Source organism: Dipodomys merriami, unplaced genomic scaffold, assembly GCF_024711535.1.
Source record: "Dipodomys merriami isolate MVZ:Mamm:240054 unplaced genomic scaffold, mDipMer1.0.p SCAF_49, whole genome shotgun sequence".
Classification (NCBI taxonomy): domain Eukaryota; kingdom Metazoa; phylum Chordata; class Mammalia; order Rodentia; family Heteromyidae; genus Dipodomys; species Dipodomys merriami.
The window spans coordinates 9697502-9714402 of record NW_027206057.1 but is presented as its reverse complement, the minus strand read 5'-3'; the positions used below and the strand labels follow the sequence as shown (position 1 = coordinate 9714402).

At 40.8% G+C, this 16901-nt stretch overlaps 1 protein-coding gene across 2 annotated transcripts in view; it reads right to left on the bottom strand.

Moving 5' to 3' along the window:
• Positions 1 to 615: 615 nt before the first annotated feature.
• Positions 616 to 16901, bottom strand: part of Aox1 (aldehyde oxidase 1) — a 65715-nt gene continuing 49429 nt past the window's right edge. The window contains exons 27-36 of one of the 2 annotated variants that reach the window (XM_069995770.1): positions 14092 to 14187; positions 12239 to 12367; positions 11508 to 11582; positions 9680 to 9732; positions 8393 to 8507; positions 4745 to 4810; positions 2758 to 2946; positions 1979 to 2032; positions 1690 to 1857; positions 616 to 1039 (exon numbers count right to left, since the gene is read on the bottom strand). In XM_069995770.1, the coding sequence (XP_069851871.1) occupies positions 989 to 1039; positions 1690 to 1857; positions 1979 to 2032; positions 2758 to 2946; positions 4745 to 4810; positions 8393 to 8507; positions 9680 to 9732; positions 11508 to 11582; positions 12239 to 12367; positions 14092 to 14187 (996 nt within the window). In that variant the 3' untranslated portion in view covers positions 616 to 988. The remainder of the gene's footprint in view (positions 1040 to 1689; positions 1858 to 1978; positions 2033 to 2757; positions 2947 to 4744; positions 4811 to 8392; positions 8508 to 9679; positions 9733 to 11507; positions 11583 to 12238; positions 12368 to 14091; positions 14188 to 16901) is intronic. The other variant, XM_069995771.1, reaches the window with a different exon arrangement.

Genomic DNA, 16901 nt, shown 5'->3' with positions numbered 1-16901 from the left:
ATTCCTTTGCCCATTGACAGTTGGAAAAGGGTGTGTCAATCATACATATATATACTGGACCTTTATCAAACAAATGCATCCTTAGTCCTCAATCTCTTAGTGATTAGTATCTTTTTTTTGTTGTTGGTGGTGGTCGTGGGGTTTGAACTCTGGGTCTGGGCGCTGTCCCTCAGCTCTTCAGCTCAAGGCGAGTGCTCTGCTACTTCAGCCACAATGCCACTTCCAGTTTTCTGGTGTTTAATTGGAGATAAGAGTCTCACAGACTTTCCTGCCCCAGCTGGCTTTGAACCACAATCCTCAGATCTCAGCCTCTTGAGTAACTAGGATTACAGGTTTGAGCACCAGTGGTATCTTTTAAAGTATGAATTTTTGTAGTTTGATGAACTCCAACTTATCTGCTCCCTCAAACCCCCCTCCCCTGCCATGTGGTCAGACACTCTTTAGCTACAGAAATATTCTTAAAATAAAGGGGGATAGGTCCTGGGTGTAGTTCAGTGGCAAAGTGCTTACTTGGCAGGTACAACACTCTGGGTTCGATACTCAGAACCATTTAAAAAAAAGGTGGGGGGGGGGAAATAACAGATAGGAGCAAATGAAAAGATGACAAGTTTACAGTTTGTACTTGTAACAAATTATTTATTAAACTACTTTTCATTTGATGGTATAATTTCTGTTGATAGACATAAGCCAATATGAATCATATACATCTATTCCATTTAGCTAGATGAAGCTAAGGGACAGATTATCATCCTAGTGGAAACCAATACTTATTTATTCCATTTCCATTACAATTTATAAATTGTTGAAGTATATCTGTCAAATTTATTGGAACACTCTAAATTGGTTCCTATAAAAGCTGTATTCTGTGGAATGATTTCTGAGCATGAGAATCTGGTTTTCATATCTAGCATCTCAGCACATAGAGATTGGATAGATGACCCTATTTACTCCAGGGTCATTCTGTTTACTCCAGGAGATTGCATTTGATTCACACAGGCACATTCCAAGGAACATAAGACCCGGGTTCATCTCTTGGAATCTGAATAAAAAGAACAAATGGTGAGAAATAGCAAAACATAAAGTAGGCCCCAAACCACCAGAAGCCATCCAGGGTAATGAGAGGCTGGGGAGCAATGGTATATGAGCTGTGAAGGTCCCAGGAGAGATTCAGCCAGGGAAAGCTACAAGCTAGCACCTCACCCCTGAAAAGGAGGAGATGGCATTTCCTTCCTTCTAACATCAAACATCTCACCACTGAATATAACCATGAGGAGCTGAGCTGTTTGCTGAGTGGAATGCGGATGCAGGAGTGATTCCTGCCATTGTACCCGCCTAGAGCCTGCTTGAAGGGAGAGTGGAGAGAGACCATTGGAATGGACAGTATTCTTGGTGAGGGTTCTAGGTTTAGGGTATATTTCCCAAACTCTTATCACTGAGTTCAGCAAATGCCCTGGGAAAGGAGCAAAACAGGGAAGGAATATGAGCTAAGGGGAATGAGTCCTCTTTTTTTCCACGTGGCACAGAATGGCACTCCCAGTGCAGTTCACACAGACACCACCCAGGCACATGCACAAAGGCCAGTCTACTCAGGGATTCTAGTCATCTGGAAAACTATAGTGATGAGTTAAAGAAACTTTAACAAAAGCTCAGAATTCTATAATTTTTTTCCTTTTAGTGAGAATGGCCTACCATCTTGGTGAACTTGTCTTCACAGGCCATTCGAATCTTCTCTGGGGTCAGAGGACTACTGAGCTGCCATGGTCTCTGCAGGCCTCTCTCCTGTCGCGCTGCGGTCACAGCGTCGTGGATAGCGAAAAACACCGAACACCCCAGGAACACCCCAGACTCTCCCAGACCCTTGAGGAAAGCAAGCCCTCTGGATTACGACACATAGACAGATACACTCTCTCTTCCCTCGATGTATACACGTGCATATACATATCTGTATATACACACACATATATTACTCTGTACCTACCTGTATTAGAAAGGTAATCTCTTGATCCAATATTCCCATTCCTAGAATTCTAACCTAGACAAATGAGTCTAAATAAAGTAAAAAATAACACAGGCATAAAGGTAATTATTATAATATGAAAAGACAAATTTGACATGTGGTAATAGCAGTTCATGTCAGACTCCAAGATTCAGAAGAATTAAAACATCTGTTAGGTTGAGTGCAGTGACTCAAGCCTGTAATTCTAACTGCTTGGGAGGCAGAGATGGAAGGATTGCCAACCTGTGCCAAAAAAAGTTTAAGACTCCATCTCAACCAATGACGGGGAGCTGTGGCATGTGCCTGTTTTCCCAGCTACTCAGAGAAGCACATAGCTGGGTTCAGTAAGATGGGCCTATCATCCCAGCAACACAGAGAGGCACGAAGAAGGAGGATGGTCATTCCTCACACAAAGCAAGACCCTATCTTGGAAATAATCAATGGAAAAAGGGGCCAGGGAGGAGGGTTTCAGTAGTAGAGTGCCTACCTCGCACTGAGAGGCTCTGAGTTTAGTCTCCAGCAGTACAAAACCAAACAAAACCAAAACAGAACAAAAACAAACAAAAAAAATCTCAACCAATCAAACAAAAAGCATTAAAAATCGTGTTGTTAAACTAGTTTGTAAGTAACACGCATAATAAGGGGTTTTCTTCAAAACCCTGGTAAAACCACTGAACAACCAGGTACGAAAATGGATGCAGCCTTCCCTCCACCCCACAGACATGATACGAACATACATCTATTCGTAGAAGACCACGTACCTTAGATGAATACAGGGTATTTGAATTTTCAGATGGAGGCAAAAAAGAGATGTGCAGCTCAGCGGGGATGTCACAGATGGCAGGGATTTTATATTGGTTTGGACCGCGCGTGTACAGAACACCCTGAGGAGAATATTTCAGTTCCTCCATTGTATAAAGTCCCATGCCTTGAACAAATGCACCTTCAATCTGTGACAAAAATAAAAGGAATTTATGCGCATGAGAAGATACAGTCAACAGGAGGTATCATTTCAACTTCACACTGGGATATTTTGAATTTTAAAATTTCAGTTTGAAGAGGATTTCCGGGGTGTCCTGGAGCATGTCCCTGCCTGCCTTCCTAAGAGCATTTCTTCCCATCGCATTTGGTGCTACATTCAAAATCAAATGATGGGGCTTCTGATCTTGGTGTAGTCATTAAAACAATTGCTGTAGAAGAGTGCTTACATATCATCTAAACACCCTCCTCTTTAATGCAGACAAAGTGACCAAGGCTCTCACTGACTGATTTGCCCTCATAGTAGGCTTTCAGGATGAGAGCTCCATCACCTTGTCCATTGTCTTCACTCACAAGCTGGCTGGTCTTGCAACAAATTAAATGTTTCTGCTCCTTGTAACCTGAAGGAATACACTAGGAACTCTCTACACTTTCTCCCTGGACATAAGCATGCAGCAAAAGTGCCTTTCCAAACATTTTAAAAAATGATTTTGGAGTTTCTTCTTAGGTTACTTCCTTCCTATGACCACATCTCCATTTCTCACTTCTACCAATAGGTAAGGAGTTATCATGCTATTAGGTAAATCATCCTAAAACTCAGTCAGATCACTTCTACATATGAAGCTAAGTAACTATTTTTGGAGACTCCTCATCAACAAGACCATCATCCACCCTGTAGCCCCAGCTTCAGAGCTGGTTCACTCAAACACAGACACATAGTCCTCAGCCAATGTGATGTGAATACAGGTGTGCTGCAATTTGGGTCTTTCTTCAGGTTGATTTTCTTCACTTTTCTTCCCAAGTGGTCTTTCCTGACTATCAGGTCCATCCTCACTTCCTCCCTGAAGCCTTGGTTGATTTCTCCACTTAACAGATTCATCACCCCATTCTCCAAGGACACAAAGCCATGACTGGAGAGAGGATATATTTTCCTGCAAATTGGAGCTAGAGAATAGAGTTTCCCACAGGCGGAGGCAGTTCAAGCAGGTCCCCTGTCATTGGTGAGTGTGTGACTCTCCAAAGATACAACCTACTTTTTCTTCATGGAAATGCAAGTCCAGAGTTGGTAAATTTCCATGCTAGACATTGAAATTTTTCAATTTTGTTAATTATTTAAAATCTGAACATAAACATAACTGTGGGCATCACATGCTGGTGGCTCATGCCTAATCCTAGCTCCTCAGGAGGCTGAGATCTGAGAATCATGGTTCAAAGCCAGACTGGGCGAAAAAGTCTGTGAGACTGTTATCTCCAATTAGCCATCAAAAATCTGTAAGTGGAGGGGGCGTGGCTCAAGTAGTAGAGCATTAGCCTTGAGCAAAATAGCTAAGGGACAGTTCCCAGGTCCTGAATTCAAGCCGAAATGGCACAAGAAAATAACTATGGGTAAGAACATTATCCCACAGGCTATTTCTCAATAGCTACTGCTATAACTGAAGTATGGTATCCTAATTCAACTTTAAATTCCTATTGTGTGCCTATGCTCAGCACTTGGTACTAATTTACTTATACCCCACAGGTTCAGGGCCCAGAGGTACCCTCTAGCTTGGTCTTGTTTCAGGCCAGTTCTCAATTGCAGATTGTATATTTCTTCAAAAACTACCTAAAATAACTGTTTCCTCTCCCTTTTTAAATAGTAAGTCATTTGAGTTCTGTAGCTGGTCTGAACAGAAAGATGTTGGCTAACAGGCAGAGTAAGCAGAATGTAAGCAGAATAGAATGTTTTTCCTGCAGATTTCACAGCAGTTTGAACAAGTTAGTTACACATACCTGGCCTATGTCAAGGGCTGGGTTGATGCTGTCGCCAACATCCATGACAATGTCTGTTCTGATGTTCTAGTAATAAAAAAAAAAATCACCGGTTTATTTCAATGTAAATCATGTAAAGAGAAGCTGAAAAAAAACTTCCTGCTAGGCTAGCATTGGCATAAAACATTTTTTTTCTTTTGGATCATATTGTACCAGGAGAAAAAAACAACAAACATTTTATTATGTGACAAGTTTTATTATGTAAAACTTTTGGTCATATTGGGGAGTGAACTCAGGGATTCCTACTTTCTAGGCAGGTGTTCTACCACTTGAGTATCCCCAATACATTTTGCTTTCATTACTTTTTGTATAGTGCCTATGTTTTTTTGTCTCAGGCTGGCCTTGAACCACAATCCTCCTGATCTCTACCTCCTGAGTAGCTGGGATTATGGGTGTTTGCCACCAAGCTTGGCTACAACGTAAAACATTTAAAGGAATGAATACTCTAAACCAGTTTACACCATGTGATTGTTTTTTTCTTCCTCTTGGAAATAATCTGTATTTTTCCTGGAAATAATAAGAACATAACGTATTTGATTGATTTTGATTTAAGCTATGGATACAGACAATAGATTGAGCTTAATCCGCTACAAGAAACCTAATAAATAACACAATAAAAGAAAATATCTATAATGAGCAATATCTATCATGAGTAATACTTTGGTGATGCAATACTTTGTGGCTAAAGTTCATTGCAACATACAGAGTCCAATTGGCTCAGTGATGTTTACTAAAGTCTAGAGTTCAGGAAGTCCAAGTGAAAGGTCTTTGATCTGTCATCTGTTTACCTAGGGGGTGAAAAAAATGAAAGCTGAAGGAAGGAGGCCAAGCCAGGCTGCTGGCATTACCTGCAAATCACTGCCATGACTTGCAGATTTGATTTCTGATTAATAAATTTTAACAAGAAAATTAAACAAAGATCTAGCCTGTTTGACTATAGTAAAACATTATGCCAGTTGTGGTGGATTACATCATCTCAATCAATAGCTGGGCATGGTGGCACATGTCCATCAGCCGAGCTACTCAGGAAGTAGTAAATAGGAGGAAGGTGGCCCTGGTTAAAAGAAACAAAACAAAACATGAGATTTATTCCAAAGATAAGTAATGCAAAAAGGACTCAGAACATGGCTCACGGTAGAGTGACTGCATAGTAAGTGTAAGACCCTGAGTTCAACCTCAGTACCCCAGATGAAAGAAATAAAATTGAAAAATAGAACTTTAGGTACTCACATTTCTTACTGAAAGACACAATGAACTATAGAGTTATTTTGGACACTAGTTAGCAAGACTCCCTTGCAGGAGACAAGTAACCTCAACTGGAGGTGAGTGGAGGTATGCTAAAGTTAGCGAAGACTCTATTGACTTACTATGTTTTTAAAATTTAATTTTACTGTCAAGGTGATGTACAGAGGTGTTAAAGGTACATACATCAGGTAGTGAGTACATTTCTTGTTGAACTTGTTACTCCCTCCCTCATTTTTCGTCCACTTTCCTTCCCCTACAAACCCTACCCCCCAAGTTGTACAGTTAATTTCCAACATATTGTCTTGTGAGTATTACTGTTGCATTGGTTCACCCTTTGTCCTTTGTCTCCCCATTTTGTTGTTCCCATTCCCTTCCCTAATTCCTATCCTCTGAAGTAGTATGAGCCAATAAATATTTATCAGTCTTCATTCATTTATTACACAGCAATAGGTAATATATAGGTGTGCATTCAGGTGAGAACAAATTTTCAGGGATGAGGGAAATTCTACTAACACAAAGAAAATGGTGGAGATACAGGCCTCCAAGGGAAGCCTTCTGGGAGAATGTCACATGATGATATTCTGCCTGCCACTAATACCTAATCTGAACTTCAGCTCTAGTTTTTACGATTAGATTATTTATCACATCTCTTAAGATTGTTCAAGTTATGAGAATTTTTTGTCCTTCATTCTTTATTTTTTCCTTCTTTCCTTCCTGTTCTCCCTCTCCCCTTCCTTTCTTCCTTCCTTCCTTCCTTCCTTCCTTCCTTCCTTCCTTCCTTCCTTCCTTCCTGCCTTCCTTCCTTCCTGCCTTCCTTCCTTCCTGCCTTCCTTCCTTCCTCTCTCTCTCTCTTTCTTTCTCTTTCTTTCTTTCTTTCTTTTTTTGCAAAGTCTCCCTATAGCCTAGACTGGCCTCAAATTCTTACTCTCCTGCTTCATCCTTTCAAATGCTGGGATTACAGAATGCACCATCACACCCAATGCAGAAGATTAATTACCAACTCATTCTTAGATCCTAATAAAACCAAGGTATATACAAAATATAAAAAACTCCAATATGTTTTGCTTCTATTTGAAGATACAGGGATTTAGAAATCAGTGTGAGAGAATTCCCTCAAACTAGAGAGCTATGTTTAGAGTCACTTTGCTTTTCCCTAGTCCAAAATTCCCTGAAATAAATCTAGACTGAGTTAGAATCCAGACAAGCCATGCAGATTCAATAAAATTATGCATAATTTCCAAGATTAAGCTTATGGTCATGTTAAGTTAATACAACATGAGAGGACACTGTGAATGAAAACATATTACAATCTAAGATGTCAAATCAAAGAATATATATATATATATACATATACATATATATATATGTATATCAAGAACTACAACTTGCTTCTGGGTATGGTTTTGGACTATATTATTACTAGCCTAATAGTTCGGCCACAAAACATTTGTGAGGCCGGGTGCTAGTGGCTCACGCCTGTAATCCTAGCTACTCAGGAGGCTGAGATCTGAGGATCGAGGTTCAAAGCCAGCCCGGGCAGGAAAGACTGTGAGACTCCTATCTCCAATAAACCACCAGAAAACCGGAAGTGGCACTGTAGCTCAAGTGGTAGAGCGCTTGCCTTGAGCTGAAGAGCTGAGGGACAGCGCCCAGGCTCAGAGTTCAAGCCCCACGACCGACCAAAAAAAAAAAAAAAACATTTGTGAGGATCCCTGAAGTTCTATTTAATTATTAATCATTATTTATTATTATTGACAGAACAAGTAAATAACTTCTTTTACTGTTAAAGACCCAGGTACAAGAAGAAAAATGGAATCCCTAAAGCTATCTAAACAGAAGAACCTATCTTGGTAAAGTATTTCCTAGCCTGACCATTGCCTGCCCTGGGCTGGCTTTGGTGGTTGCCTGCAGATTATGGGTGCCTATGCAATCATTCAACATTATCATATAAGAGGTGAGATTTTGTTTCATTTAAAAAGAATGGGGAGGGCTGGGAAGGTGGCTGAGTGGTAGAGCACTTGCCTTGCATGCATGAGGCCCGGGTTCGATTCCTTAGCACCACATAAGCAAAAAGAAAAAAGCCAGAAGTGGTGCTGTGGCTTAAGTGGTAGAGCGCTAGCCTTGAGCTGAAGAGCTGAGGGACAGTGCCCAGGCCCAGAGTTCAGGCCCCACGACTGGACCCCCCCCCAAAAAAATAGAAGAATGGGGAAACTTAGAAGAACTACCCATTGTTTGAAAGGTAAGTTGGTATGTGACTATTTTCTCCAAGTAATATAGAGAAATCACATTTTTCCTCCAATAAATGGTAAGTGTAAACTTCAGGTGCATGCAAGTACATTGGAAGACATTTTCAGTAGTACCTACCTTATGATCCCCTGTCAGGCAATCAATTTCAACCTCTGAACAGGCAGCTCCATAGACATAGTATTCGAAGGGATGCCCCTCACCTTTCTCCCAGTCCATATTTGACTCATAACCCCTGAAACAAACACATTCTTGAGGAACATTGTTAAATGATCAAGTAATCACAGACTATGATGACTGAACAGACTATAGGAGCTGAGCAAGTCAGAGGAATACACTTGTATGGTGATATGAATACCCATAACATATACTTAGTAAATGTATTGAAAAATTAAGTATTTGCATCTTATTCAACCTGTATTGTTGAATAAAAACACCAGTTATTCCTGATCAGTGAATCCTTACTCCTAGAGGTTTATATACTTACTTTATGACTACTTGTCCTACTGCCTATAGCCAATGTAATGTAATCTTACCATCATCAGATTGGGGATACTCAACCTCTATCTCACATCAATCACGATGTTAAAGGTACATACTTGCTTGATTTGTTTGATTTCCTGACTCCAGGATTCACCTCTGTCTGAGAGGCTTGTCCCTGGCTCTCATTCTATGTCCTTACTATCAGACTCGATGGCCTATTCCCTACTCTTCTTTCTGTAAGGATTCCAGGTGAATGTCAGGGAATTAGATGGCAGCTCCTTGAGAGTCCTCTCTACCAACAGTCATCTAGTTCCCCAAGCCTGGAGATGTCCATTAAAAATGCTTCCAATGCCCATTCCTGCTCATCAGTCAATGCCCCAGGACTGCCACAACAAAATGAGGTTAAGACCCTCTCTTATCACTCTGTTTTCTGATGGCATCAGCTCTCCATTAAATAATCAGATAAACTATTCTCCAACGTGTGTCATTTCTCATTGATTCACATCTTGACACCAGAGTTGTCATCAAATTTCCTTCTGCAGTCTAGGGGATGTGAACAGCTCCTGCCATAAGTGCAGTTTAATTTGTATCCCTCCTCATTTGTTTCTTAACTCAAGGGAACCAAAGGTGTTTCCCACAGAGTCAACCACTGATGTGGATTCCACACAATTCCTCAAGAATCTTATCATACCACTCACTAGGATTGGAATTATCATTCAACTGGTTTTCATTTATATGCATGTTTTTCCTAGCAGAAGTCTATCGGGACACTTGGATGAATTAGTAGCTAATTACTCTTTATAACAGTAGGTTAATTGAAGGTACAAAATCAATGTATGCCAAATTGCAAACAGAACTAAAACTCTTCCTCAAGATACCATTTTGTTTTCCATAACATGAAACTGAATTAAAAAGAATACTTACCTGAAATATCCAACAGCTGAAAGGCTAATGCTTTCATCAAAAGCAGCCTGTGCCTGTGAAGGGAAAAAAAAGGGTGTTTTGCAGAGAGATTTCCTCAAGACTTCAATTTTGATCATGTGTTAAACTATCAGTGGCAATAACTAGGCAGAACTGAGATGAATCTGTTCCTTTTAACACTGTCCATCCACACAAGCATTTGTGGTTCACTGAAAGTAGTAATGGTGTTTGTTCAGTGCATATGATTACAGGAAATGACCTCCAGGGTATGTTAAACTTATAGACTTGATGATAGTGATCAATACATATTCCGCTTATGAGTAAATTCATTCAGTCATCTGGAAAGACTTAGCCTATTAGCACAGGCCATTTTAGGAAACAATGGCTGGTTGTGTGTTCAATTTTGATATCATATATCTGTAGCAGTTTCAGTGGAGGAGAATAATTTTGCTAACTTGTACCATTTACAGTAAATGGTTCCCTGACTCTGCAAGTGCATACAATTGAGTACTAAATGGAAAAATGACTCTTAGGGCCAAGTCTTCAGGTCTAGGAGAGAAGGTAAGCCATGTAACCATTACAGAAGGCCAAGGAGAGAGTTGAACATCAGCATTGTGCGATGGGTGGTGGAGAACAGACTTTCCTACACCTTTCTTCATCCAGCCGCTTTCAGCTTTTAGGGGGTTACACAGTTAGGGCAAAGGCAGAAACAAAGATGCCCAGAAAAGATGGAGAGCTTTCATAAATAGGAACTACAGAATGAGTCTTGATGAAAAAATAGAAAACTTTTGGGGGATGGTGATGGGGATTGAACCCAGGGTCTCTAAAATGCTAAGTACATGTTTTACTACTGGGCTACCCCACTCCTCAGCCTTGGAATCATTTCTAAGTGAAACTCACTAAATAATACTTGAATAGGCCTCTGTGTGTGTGTGTGTGTGTGTGTGTGTGTGTGTGTGTGTGTGCTGGGGAAGAAGGGTATATGTCAGTCCTAAGGCTTTAACTCAGGGCCTAAGAGCTGTCCCTGAGCTTTTATTCTTCAAAGCTAGATATCTACTTCAGTTACAGCTCCACTTCTGGCTTTTTAAATGGTTAATAAGAGTCTCATGGACTTCCCTGCCTAGGCTGGCTTTAATCAGCAATCTTCAGGTCTCAGCCTCCTAAGTGGCTAGGATTATAGGTGTGAATCACCAGTACCCAGCTAGACTGGGATTTTAACCATGCAAAAGTAATATTCCATAGTAATCATTACACATGGTCTCAGATTTTACAAATACATTCCATACCATTTGGTAATTTGTAGTCTATTAGTTTAAAATGTTTGCTAGTTGACCTCAGAATGTGTGGCTTCTCTTTCAACTAGAGTGTAAGTGTACCAGAGGAAGAAGGCATTTCCATGTCAGTGCCTGCTACACACATACTCAGGGGCCTGCTTTCTATTTATGTTAGAGTACCTGCATACTTTTTACCTTCATAGAGGTGATTGCACTGTTGCTTTTCTATGTTAGGAATAGAGGAATCTAAAGAATCAACAGAAAGTACCAGAAAGTAGGTTTTACAGGATGCAACATTCATTAGTTCTAGCTTAGTTCTTAGTTCATTAGTTCTTAGCTTCATTAATTCTAAAGCAGGAGTTATGACAGAAATAACTTTTTCTTTTCTATAATAGAAACATCTCTCGGATGAAAGAGTTCTTCCATTATATTCTGATAGGATTTTTACATGAAGAAGGCCTCTGATTCTCATTTTGCAATGATGGTAGCCCTTCAACTATTTTCGTAATTGCCCCATTTTTATCTAACAAAAAATTCTGAGAATCTACAATTCTCACCCAGTCTTTCCAAGTTCCTCCAGGATTCTTGTTGATGATGGGTTCAAGGCGCTTCATAAGAGCTTGACAAGCATCCTAGGAATTAGGGATTATGTTTTAAATTCAAATCATCATCACAATTTCAAGCAGATGCCAGTTTCAAAACAACATGGAATGTCCTCCCTTGGGCTTATGTAAGAGGGCTGCAGAAACCCAGACAAGCAGGAGACCACCCCATAAGAGGGTGAAGTGGAAGTGCCCTGTGGTACAGGCATGCACATGCACATATCAGGTGTGAACCTTAGAAGCCATGCGAAGTTAGGAATTAACAGAAAAAATGGTTGACAAACCACAAACCACTGCTTTCAAATGTAGTCTTACATTACAGGGAAGTTTGCTGGGGTAGCAAGAAGCCAGAGTGGAAGACAACAGAGCTGGGGTAGAAAGACAGAAACCATTTCCAAATCTGTGGTAAGTGTCTGACTCAAGGTGATAATAACATAACATGGCAGTGGAAAGATCTACAGACCTTTCTGACAGAGTTAGAAGGACTGCTGACCAGTAAAGTGGCAAGAGCGAGGGAGAAATAGAGGTGTGTTTGCAGCACAGGCAAACTGCTGGGTGCTATAGCTCCAATTGAGCTTGACACTGGAGGAGAGAGGCAGGAGAAGGGCAAATGTTACATCTGAGCCCAACCTACAGATTGGCTCTGGGAACTTTAAGGACTTTGATGTCACAGATGTGGTTTTTACCTTTACTGCCAGCCCATTAAGGTCTGCCACCACAGACCCTCCAGAGATATTTGTGTTAGGCACTGTTTCTGTGCTTGTCCCACGCAGGTGGACATTTGACATCGGCATCTTTAATTCACGGCTGGCCACCTGGGTTTTTGAAGAGAGTTTATTTCCTTATACCATGTCTGGTTGTAGACCCATGCACCAGTGCACACTGTACAAAGGATGGGGATAGACTGCGGAATCATGAGTTCTTGAAGGCACAGAAAGCTCCCCCATTTTTTGATGGACAGTGCTAGGGCTTCACCTCAGACACTGGGCACTATCTTTTAGTGTTTTCACTCTACCACTTAAGCCACAGCTTCACTTCTGAACTTGTGGTGGTCCAAGATAATAATCACAGACTTACCTGCCTGGGCTGGCTTTGAGCCACAATCCACAGATCTCAGCTTCCTGAGTAGCTAGGATTACAGGCTTGAGCCACCAGCGCCTGGCAGAAAATTTCTCTTTTTCTAAAGACCCTGTAGCCAATCTGGGCTCCAAGTTGGACACACTTTCTTTCTCTGTCATTTTCTTATGCATGAGAGCCTTCCGGAGAGGAGGGGAAGCCAAGACAGGCAGAAATGTTTCATTTGAATTTTTATAATCACATCTCCATACTCCAACCATTCTTGCTACACCTACTGCAATCCTCTGCAAAATTCTAGCAAATTCCACATTATCAAAAATAGAATTGATGCTTCTCTCCTATGTACGTTTCTGGAGATGCCCCAGAAATAAGCTTCTCTTGTGAGAAAGGACAGCAGTCTCAGTAAACATGAGCATCCCAAGAAGGAGGATATAGTACTGGGGCTGAGTGCCAACACAAGGGCTTAGAAGGCTGCTTTGTTTTTTTATTTATAATACCAGAACAAGTCACATTGCTGACCTCATTTGATCCAAAATACTCTTTCCTGGTAGCAGGGTGGCTTGCTAGAGTTTGCCCATAACTGTCCAAGAAGAAGGCATCTACCAGAGCACATAAGTTCTCAACATAAATGCCTTATAATGCAAACACTGCACCTCACCTCCAAAATGAAGAAAGGAAAAGAAAGGGAAGGGAAAGGAAAGGAAATTATTAACAATTCTCTTTTTGTAGGGCTAGCGATAAAACTTAGGGCTTTACATGTGCTAAGTATGAGCTTCTACCACTGAGCTATAGCTCAGCCCCAACAATTCTTAATGACAGGACAAAGTAGTCACCTTGGTAAGATTAGATGGGGAAAAAGCCATAAAGTTACACAAATAACATGTTTACCTTTTCTTTTTTGAGAAAGGAGAGACCTCAAGTTAATAAATACTGCTAAATTGTGGAATCGTGTCCTTTTTGTCTTTTAATTTTCTGCCTCTTTTGAATGCTTTATGGCTTATGATGTTACTATCAATGATTAGCAAAACAGAAACTAGTTTAAAATTAAAATAAATGATCTCAAAGGAAACTAGGAAAACTAGCAGTGTTTAACTACAAGAATCAAACCTGATTTGTATTTGATGGTTCAAGCACTTAATATAGAAGGACAAGAAATAGTGTACCACATCAGAATTTACATATTATTTCATTGCTCAAGAAAAAGAAATTAAAAAATATTAGTTAATATATTTAAAGGAGAGAAGCAAGTAACACCTCACTGCTACCTTCTTGTTACTTGTTACTTCTGGTGCTCAGTTATAAACTTGGCTTGTTTACAAAGTTTCTTCTCAGAGATTAGTAGCTTGAACTATGAAAACCAGTCTCCCATTCTTTCAGAACGGAAAATATACATTCATAGTTTCTACCTCATGAACACATATGCAAGGAAATGCCAATAAAATCCAGCAATTTGCATTCTTACCTGAATCATTTTAGTGTGGACACCCTGCCCCATTTCGATTCCACCATGAGTGACCAGAGCTGAGCCATCTAGGTAAATATGGACCAGGGCAGCAGCCTAAGCAGAGAAAGATAGAGAACACAGAGAAACTCTTTTGTGGTTGATATGATCACATTTATATCAAGTAAAACACTTTCTTTAAAAATCAAATTTTTTCATGCCTGACATAACACATATTACCCAAGCTGAGCCAGGGCTGACGTGAGTTCTGCCTTGTGATCACCCCACTAGAGACCACACTGTCCCTTGAGCTGTGCATCAGATGCCAGGTGATGCCAGAGGCAAGGGGTCGGGGCTGATGCTAGCTTCTGTTTGGTCACACTTTACTGTCCTCATGCCATGTGACACGGAGTTTCACATGCAATAATTGCCCAAGAAATGTTCAACAGATGAATTTGCCAGAACATAATGATCTGATCTGTTTTTTAAGTTTGCAAACTTTAAGTTTTCCGAGATCTGTAGCTTGACTGACATGCAATTGGGCTGTGTGTGTGTGTGTGTGTGTGTGTGTGTGTGTGTGTGTGTGCGCACGCGCGTGTGCGTGTGTGTGTCCTCTGTTGTGTTAGCCTGCTGGTGACGGCACTCTGCCTGCAAGTCCAGGGCAGTCTTTCTGTTGAAGACTGTTGGGTAATTTGTTCCACATGGTGTGCAACTGGCCTCAGGCTATTAACAAGGTCAAATTTGGTTCAGTTAAGTGGCACCACTGGATGGCTCATTGTGAGCATCACAAAAGATACGTTCACAAAGCTTCATCTATAAAATCAGCACAAATAAAGGAATGGGCCACATGGCTCTCCAATATAAATAGAGGAGTTTAGTTGAGTGAAATTTAAATCTTAAGCAAGAATTTCTGGTATTGGTGAAGTTAGCTCTAATTCTGAAGCTTCCTCATATAAAAGCATTCACAATTTGGGCTCCTACTCTGTGCCAGGTGCTGTATGGATAAATGTCCTGGAAACACAGAGGTTAATTAGCTACAATCTGTGTCCTTCAGAGGTCACAGTGTAGGGATGAAGTATATTTTGGTGACATGCATTTAACCCCCTCAGCTATTGGGCAAGGGCTACTTCAGTTTAGGGGTAGGACAGTGTGGGGGATCTGAGGTGACGTCTTTGTTTGGTTACTCACTACCTGGATGACTTTGGATAAGAGAATAAGTTGAGATAGGTTCCATTTCCCTCCACATAAAGTAGAATGAATCACAATAGAGAGACTAGACAAGTGGGACATTGCAAACCCCAGCCCAAGATCTTCTACAAAGAAGTAGAAGTAACATCCAACATTTCGAGTTCCTGCCTCTGTCTTGCTGCAGGACCGAGGCTTTCAGGATGTGCCTTCAAGAAAGAAGCCTGACACTGGTCTCAAGCTCTTCTCTTCAGCCTTGAGCAAGACTTTTAAGCACAGAAGGATACCGGTGGAGCTTCTTTGTAGCCTCTGAGGATGCATTTGTCCTGCTGGCTCTTGCCTAGTACCTTTTATGGTTGTACTGAATCCCTCAGTCCCCATCAAAGGATGGTTTGGGAAGAGAATGTTGGGAAGTGCCCAGACCTGAATTCTAACCTTGGCCCAGTTTCTGCCAGCTATGGGACTTGCAAAACAGAGATAATTTTCCCCAAGATCCTGACCACTGTGCTTCAGGGAAAATGGTCTTTACTGATCTCTTTGCTAGCTGCCAGCAAATAGGTTTATCCCAAAAGTATACAACAAGAGTCACTGCTTACAAACCCCTTTCCCAGTGGGAGCTTCCTTTGCTCTGCTCTCCTCTGAAATAATGGCATTTGGTTATATAATCATTTTTCCCTTTGTTTCTCAGCCATGGTTTCTGGACTCTTTCTCCCACCCCTAAGTAAATATTGTGCAAGTAGCTAAATGGCTCAGTGTTCATTTTTACTGTCATAACCAGGCAAGGAGCAGCAAGAGTAGGATTTAATAACTGCTTGTCATTCTCAATAAAAATTGCATGTAAACATTGTAAGGATGGAAGCGCAGCTCTGCTAGGTTCACTGTTCAATGGATGGATGGATACGGAATGGAGGAAGGACATTCTTTTGCACTGGATATTTACATTTATTTATGTGTATGTATCCAGGAAAATCTTTGCATGTATACATGCAAGAGCATAGATAACGAGAGTTCTCACCACAGCTACACAATGAGCTAAAACATAGCAGCCCTTTACCAGCTGTTAGGGTTAAGTTTCATTCAAGAATAAAGAGGTGGGAACAGCAAATGGTATTTAGCATTGAGGGGTCTGTAAGAAGCTGTGGAGCAGAGTCCCAGTCTTCCTTTTCATACCCTTAATAGCATTGTAGTGAACAAAGTCCTAAAGTTGTGTTTTAAAAAGTTTTTTTAAGTGGATTTTTTTTTCTTGTGAAAATACTGTACAGAGGGGTTACAATTACATGAGCAAGATAATGAGTACATTTCTTATCAAGCATTGTAGCCTCTTCCTTTGTTTCCCTTTCCCATCCCATCCTCCCCCCACCCCTCCACCCAACCCTCCTCCCCCCCCCCGCCCACCAAAGTTGTAAAGTTCATTTTCGACATAACGACTTGTACATCTCATTGTTGCAATGGGTCCACCTGTATCCCTATTTAAACGATTTGTTTTTCCCCTTCCCCTCCACAAATTATACCAACATCAAATACAGTGAAAGCAGGGGTTATACCATGGGGGAGGGACATACAAAGCAACAAAGAAATAATCTTATAAATACGTTAGAAACAATCGCATGAAAGGAAAAAAAAACATTTGAATACATATCTTAAGG